Raw genomic sequence first — 7,584 nt, 5'->3', positions numbered from 1 at the left:
AAAATGATTGAACTATGTGGCTATATTATTTAATTTATTTTTTTACATTGGTTATCTACACTTATTTTAATAACATTACATCTTACGAATTATTTGAGAGAAAAAGGAAATTATAAGTCAAGACACATTAGATGTTGGGTCCTTTTGTACTCCCCAATTCTATGTAGATTGGGTAGCTCTCCTCTTCCTTCATTTGTCCTAAATATTCACTCTCTATTGTGTAAGGTCTCTCTCTCAAGAACTATTTCTCATTTGGGTGGAGTCTCTTTTGTTTTTTCTAATGAAACATTCTCCCCTACTCCTAAATTTTTAGCTTGTGATGATACTTATTTTGGATAGTTGTTTGACATAAGAAAAAAATTTATTCCTTGAAGGTTACTCCCTCTTAGGTAGCTCCTTTGTGGGTGAAGTTGGGTCCAAACTCTTATTTTAATTGATTTTTTGACAAGTTTCTATTAGTTTGTTCTTACTATAAGATTGTTTCCTTGTATAATAGTTTTAATATATTTTCATTCTTCTTTTGGTGTTTCACTATTACTAGTTACCCCTTGGTAATCTCCTTATTTTTTTTGATCGGTAATAGTTTTTGAATAATATTAATGCAAATTTTTAAGCATACAAAAATGTAGTCTGCCAAAGTCCATTTACATACTGTAGGCAACAAACCCCCATACTACCCACAACCATACAATATGTTTTAAAAAACCATACAACCTATGCAAGTCCAAAAAAGACCAGTTCAATGCTACTCCCGCCAAACCCAAATATTACAAAAATAGTTTAGTTTTAACACTTAACTATTATCAAAAAATTTGTAAAAGAATATAAAAACAATGGCCAAATTGCCACTCACTCGTTTTCACCCTAGCTCTCCTTCTCCCCTCCCTCCTTGGTGTCTGAAGCTTTACGTCTTTCCACTTCACTTTTCATCTTTGGGATGCAATCCAAAAATCCGAAGTCGGGGACACCTTCCAAGCTCACTAGCAATTGAACAATGCATCCTTCCTCAAACCTGTCTCTCAGGTCTCTACCATCTTCCATCTATGCTACCACCTGTAATGCCTTCAGGACTTTGTCCACCCTAATTAGTTTCACACATAGCTTCATATCTTCCCATCCAATACGAGCACGTTCATGACACTGTTCTTTTATATCATCCTCCGGCCACTGGACAAAAGGTACTGGCTCCTCCTTGTCATCTCCCTCATTGATATGAATTCCTACTAGAGGCACAACCCACTCCAGAAGTGAGTCGAGATTGAGCAAGTACTCCTCATCAATCAATTTGGTCAATGTGAGTCTAATCTTCTCCACCTCCAGCTCAAACTCGCATGCCCATGCTAGAATCAAAGAGTACACCTCCATATTCGTCGGGTATCGATGATGGACAAACACCACCTCTTCTGCAAGCATGAGGCAAGCCACACTCCACAGCTTCTCCATCTTGTAATGGAAAAATCCCTGCATCCTCTTCTCCATCACCTTGCCCAGGAATGGCACCAACTTCTTATCTGTGTGCAGAGTGAAATTTGCTTCCATAGTCACCTGCAAATTGATACTGTACCAGCTTCTGCAATGCCAATGTCATAAAAGCCACAAAGTAGTGCAATCAATAAAAAAACACACAAACACTAGCTCGCAAACCAAAAGGAAATAAATTCCTCCACCGTCATTTATGATGAGTAATGAATGCAGAAGTGATGGCATAAACACCATGAGATTGCACAGAAGATTTGTTGCCATCCTCCACCCACACCAGAATGTGCGCCCTACCAAAGATAACTACCACATTCAAGGAGCAAGCACCAACTTGCGTGGTGTACTTGCCAAAAAACTTCCCTCGCTTGTGCATTGCAGGCTACAAATTCCTAAAAGACTGCATTTAAGACCACCTCCATAGTCTTCCATCTCCTTCCCACCACTTGGCCATATAACTATCCATATCACATCCAATATTAGATAGCAAGTCTGTCAGTGCATTTGCTCCTTGCCTGACATGGGAGACACAAAATTCCACAAATGATTTGAGCTTCTCTCGGATCGTAGACACCCAACAGTTTATTTTCCAACATGGAGTGTTGCCTTTAGCAATTGCGTCAATAACTACCTGAGAATCTCCTTCCAAATGCAGTCGTTGGACTTTCATATTTAAAGCCAACTCAGTTGCCAGAAGTGTCGCCTGGACCTTCGCTTCATTATTCATATGATCCTACAGACGTTGTGCTCCTTTGAAGAGGATAGACCCATTATCATCCCTCGCCACCACCCGAACACCTGAGATTCTCGGATTTCCTCTTGAAGCACCGTCAAAATTGACCTTTATCCACTCTTTACTAGGTGGTTCCCATTTAACATCCCCTATATCAGAAAAAGGATCAACCCCCGAGGACCCATTAACGGGTTAATAATCTCCTTGTTTTGTTGTAAGGTATGGGCCCTATAAAAAACTCACCTCATCTTAATAAAAAATAATATTATTTCATTTATTTTACCTACAATAATTTTGAATAATAGTCTTCACTTCTAACAAATAATTTCACATTAGAAATATTTTCATTTGATTTAAATATAAATGAGAACATTAACTTCTATCTTTGAATCTCCTTCAACACATTAATCTATTATCTTCAAGTAATATTCACACTCATAGTTTTTTCTTCATTTGAAACAACAATGCAATTGTTTTCTTATCTTTATTCCACTTCAACATGAGAGAGATTCACTTGGTAATTTTATAGCTTCCCTAAGACTTACACATTTTATTCCATTTAAAATATTAAAAATGAATTTAATATGTCCTACTCAATTCCCTTTAAACATATTTCTCACTTCATTGATTTTAAATGGATTCACTTTAGTGATGTGACATTGATAACCTTTGGGAGATGTGGGGTTATGAGATTGGTGATGGTACTAGCATTAAAGAATGTTAAATTTATTTTTGTTTAAACAACACATTTATTTTACTTTAAACAACAAATTTAAAGCTTTGACTTATTTAATGGCTCAATGACGCTAAAAAATGGATCCTAAAAGGACAAGTTAATACGTTTGCTGTATTTAGACCGTGTAATTAAGTATTCTGTATTAGCTAATATAGACGTTACTGAATGATCTTTTTGCAGAACCACTGAGGTGTTTTATTGAAAGCCGCATGGATTTTGGGAAGGGAAAGTAACACTAGCACATTCGGAGCTCGATAACGTTATACATTCCTAAGCCCGAGGATAAAGCTTGACGCATGAGTTTGATGGCCTGAGCGGAACCTATTTTTTAATGGTTTGTATTGTATTTATTTATCCTTCAGAGCTGCTTTTCCCAAGGCGGTATTTCAGACGACGATGAATCTTGTTTTGTTTGCTTTGTTGGCCGCCTGCCTCGGTTGAAGAGTTGGCTTCAATGTCAAGAAAGAATAATTTATAGAGTTGTTGAGCAGGAACGGAAGCTTCTGTTCCCAGAATTAGCAGTGAGAAACTACTATTCGAATTAGCGATGCTCCCCAGCAAATTGCTTAAGTAGAGATGGCGATGCGATAAATCTATCCTTATTTCGTTGTTTATTTAGGGTTTAATTGAGTTCCCTCCCTAGTCCATATGGAAGAGACTTCCTCTTCTGAGATGTATACCAGGCCCAGGCTTGATGCATCGATCAGGCCCTACCATGTTTTTATCAATCATCGAGGGCCGGATGTGAAGGATACCTTTGCCAGCACCATTGATTTTTCGCTCCGTGACAAAGGTTTGAATGTATTTTTTGATAAAACTGAGTTCCAATCCGGACAAAGATTGCTGCCTACAATAACTGAAGCAATTCGTAGTTCTTCTGTATACATTGCTATTTTCTCCCCAAGATATGCCGAATCGCCTTGGTGCTTGGAAGAACTCCGCCTGATGATTGAATGTGATCGTAAAATTATTCCCGTCTTTTACCATGTTCGTCCTCAAGATCTTAAGAGGCAGCAAAGTGGTAAGGGAGTTTATGCAAAGGATTTGAAGGAATTAGAAAATAAAGCAGATGCTAACGAAATCACATACGATCGTCGCACAGTTCTCCAGTGGAGAGAAGCCCTTACACAGGCATGCAATATTTCAGGGCTGGAGCTTGATTCAAAGAGTTTCAACGGGTAAGCTATTATGTGTATCTATATTTAATAAAGCTAGAGAAAATAAATCGATAGATAACCTTAACCCTTGGAAAATTGTCTCGTGCTTGAGATTCTGATAAAATGTTTTTTGTTTTAAATGGAGAAATTAGGAACCAGGGAAAGCTTGTGGAAACTATTGTAGTTAATGCTATGGAATATGTTCGGATGGAGCGCCTGAACATTACTGATAAGGGTTTAGTGGGGCTGGACGACGCAATCGAGGATTTCAAGTTCTTCCTGTCGAATTGTAGCAACCAGAGTGATCAATCTGCTTTTCAGGTTGTGGGAATTGTTGGAACAGCGGGATCCGGGAAAACAACTTTGGCGGAAGAGTTCTATTATCGTCGGCGGGTTTTATTTGACAGATCCAGTTTGCTCTTTGGCGTAAGAAAAGCTTGTGAACGAAATGGCTTACAAAGTCTTCAGAAGCAGCTCTTGAAGGACCTCACAAATGACCGTTCAGTGGAAATCAACAATGTAAGTGAAGGCAGAGATATTCTTGCAGATCGTATACATCGGTTATGTCATGAGAGATCACTGAGATTTCTCATTGTAATCGATGACGTTGATCATCGAGAGCAGTTAGATGCTCTTCTGTTAAAGGATTGTGCTTTGGGCTCAGGAAGCTGCGTTATAGTCACATCGCGGGATAAGGCCATCCTCAGTCTTTCAAGAATTTCCTTACAGTACGAAATGAAACCCCTCAGTAGGGATGATGCTAGAACGCTCTTCACTACGCATGTCTTCCACAAATCTGAAATAATGTCTGGTTTTGAGGGTTTGGTCGAAAGTGCTTTGAATAAGTGTGGTGGCTTACCATTATTTATCAAGGTCATGGGTGAGCACCTCCATTTATATGGGAACAACAATAGGGAATACTGGGAAAATCAACTGGAAATGATCTCCCAGATACCTGACATTGTTCATGCCTGCTACGGTACTCTTGGAGAAGAAGAGAAGCAGATATTTCTAGACATTGCCTGTTTATTCGTTGGAAAAGACAGGAATTCTGCCATACGCATATGGGCTGGATCAGGATGGAGATTTGTGCGTGCCCTCCAAAAGCTGGAGTACCTGTCGCTTGTTGAAACGGATGCCAAGAATCGGCTAAAGATGCATCACTATCTTTGTAATTTGGGACAACATATTGCAGATCAGCAGCTTTACAACACTCCCCATCTTTCCAATCGCCTCTGGCGTCCAAATGATGCTGCAAACTATTTTGGAAATCTACTGCCCTTGCCGGTATTACTCTTTATTTAATTTATTTATTTATTTTTAATTTGAAGATAAATGTTTTTGATTGAAATTATGAATTGGATCGTAGCCAAGTTGCTATTGCAAGATTCTATTTTCATACAACAGTCTATAGTGAATGTTTTAGTCAATTTCAATTGTGGACTGAAATCAGTTGTTATTAGTTAGTTTCTGTTTTAATGTAATGTTGTCAATATTGTATTAAGTATGGCTTTTATATAAGCTGCTATGTTTTCTTTTTAATTGTGTCATTTTTATAAAATAATAAAAGGAGTGAACGCTGTTTTTAGAAACAGTTTTGTAGATTTCTGTAAATTGGCTCTATAATAGATTGTTTATTCTTGTTTTGTAATTATATTTCTATTACCTTTATTTTGAGATTGTTTTCAATTCTTCAGTCATATAGGAGGATCTCATTCCCAAAACTAACATTTAGCAATAACATCCTATAAAGAGTCTAAACTCGATGACAAAATTCAGAACACCATGAATTACTAAGAAATATGGAAAGATATACATTTTATTTGCCTTACAACATTCAAGATTTAATTACATTTGTGCTTACAGGAGCGCACAAAATGTAGGGTAGCCACAAGCACGAGTTACCATGGGCGCAACGGAAGGGAAAGATTAAAATTGGAAATCCTTGATGTAAATGGTGATCTTCCTAATGCTAAAACGAGTGAGAAATTAAAGGATTTGATATGGTTTCGATGGAAAAACTGCCCCAAACAAAGCCTTCCTCTGGTTGAGATGAAGAACTTACGAGTGCTAGAACTCGTCAAAGGAAATCTCAAAATGCTGTGGGATCCTAATCCTACTTTTCAGGTACAATCTTATGTTAAAACTGTATTGTACATGACAATTGTTGTTGCATGCAAATTAAAATGGGCTGTTCTATAGGGCTCAATAGTTAAGTGGTCGAAACATAAAAGACGGGCTGGTTCTATAAGAATCAATAGTTAAGTGGTAGAACACTAACAACAAACGAGATTTTTATCGTTGTATTATGAACTAACACAACAATAATACTTCCTTCAAATGGCAGCTTCCGGCGCAGCTGAGGGAGTTGAATATTAAAAAGTGCACCCGTTTCGCAACAATGACTCCAAGGATAGAATCACTCAAGCTTTTGGAGAAGATGACATTGGATGGCAGTCTTGGTCTGAAAAGTTTGCCAAATGAGGTTTGCAAACTGAAAAGTTTGAGATACTTGGAACTAAAGGGTTGTAAAGGTCTGACATCCTTGCCAAGTCTTTTTGGGGAATTGACAAATCTGCAGCACTTAGACCTTTCTGGTTGCCAACAGTTATCTTCGCTGCCTCCATCCTTTAGTCAGCTGATACAAATGAAAACACTTGACGTGCGAAACTGTAGGAACCTGATAATTCAAGAGAATATATTTGGCGAAATTAGGACGATTGAGGAGCTCAACTTCGAAAACTGCAAGAAGTTGCACAAGTTGCCATATCAAACAACATTGCAAAGGTTATTGAAGAGGCTCAATCTGCTTGGTACCAACATTGATGAACTCCCGGAGAATTTTCACCATTTGATAGGGTTGCAGCAATTGCAAATTGGGAGTCCCTTGTTGACAAACATACCTCCTCCTCTTAAGTATATGCACAACTTGATGGAGCTTCAGTTGATTAATTGCCCACAGCTTATCTCTTATCCTGAATCAATCGGACGCTTGCGTCTGCGTTTTTCTGATACTTCTCCAATGGAAACAACAGGTGCCATGATATATGTACCGTGACGTTTGTACTGTTTCCGCTTTAAGTAAGGTTAGATAATTAACTACCCTCGGCTTCCTTTTCGGCCAAGTTCGTTCCCTCAGTGTATGTTGGATAATAAACATGAATTACTGACTGTTGCATACAAAATGGCCATTTCCTTTATGCTTTGGGTTAGCTTTTATTATATTATCATAAATGTAATAATAAGCGTAGAAATGGTATATTCTGATGTAAGTTGGCTTGTGATATTATTTAACCAGACTCTATTAAGGATAAAGTTCTACTCTTTATGTCTTGTATTGGGTAGTGTGAGTCAAAGTCTTAAGTGTCAAAGTGATTGAAGTTATTTTTATGATTGTATTTTTAACATTTCAATTTTGAAATTCAAGAATTCATTCATTTATTTGAAGTTGTCAATGATCATTGAATATTATTGTTGTAGAA

At 37.7% G+C, this 7,584-nt stretch overlaps 1 protein-coding gene across 1 annotated transcript; it reads left to right on the top strand.

Annotated features, from left to right (window-relative positions):
* The first annotated feature begins 3,593 nt into the window (after nt 1-3,593).
* Nucleotides 3,594-7,160, top strand: LOC131856517 (disease resistance protein Roq1-like). Its single transcript, XM_059208335.1, has 4 exons — nt 3,594-4,123; nt 4,255-5,389; nt 5,969-6,229; nt 6,450-7,160. The coding sequence occupies exons 1-4, from the start codon at nt 3,594-3,596 to the stop codon at nt 7,158-7,160; spliced, it is 2,637 nt and encodes an 878-aa protein (XP_059064318.1).
* Nucleotides 7,161-7,584: the final 424 nt, after the last annotated feature.

This window comes from Cryptomeria japonica, chromosome 7 (genome assembly GCF_030272615.1).
Source record: "Cryptomeria japonica chromosome 7, Sugi_1.0, whole genome shotgun sequence".
NCBI lineage: Eukaryota > Viridiplantae > Streptophyta > Pinopsida > Cupressales > Cupressaceae > Cryptomeria > Cryptomeria japonica.
This window is presented reverse-complemented; position numbering and strand designations above follow the sequence as displayed.

Bases quoted from the DNA above. Each gene is read 5' to 3' on its own strand.
- LOC131856517 (XM_059208335.1), top strand. From the start codon at position 3,594: ATGGAAGAGACTTCCTCTTCTGAGATGTATACCAGGCCCAGGCTTGAT. The intron at 4,124-4,254 runs GTAAGCTATTAT...TGGAGAAATTAG, and splicing joins GATTCAAAGAGTTTCAACGG to GAACCAGGGAAAGCTTGTGG. The intron at 6,230-6,449 runs GTACAATCTTAT...TTCAAATGGCAG, and splicing joins ATCCTAATCCTACTTTTCAG to CTTCCGGCGCAGCTGAGGGA.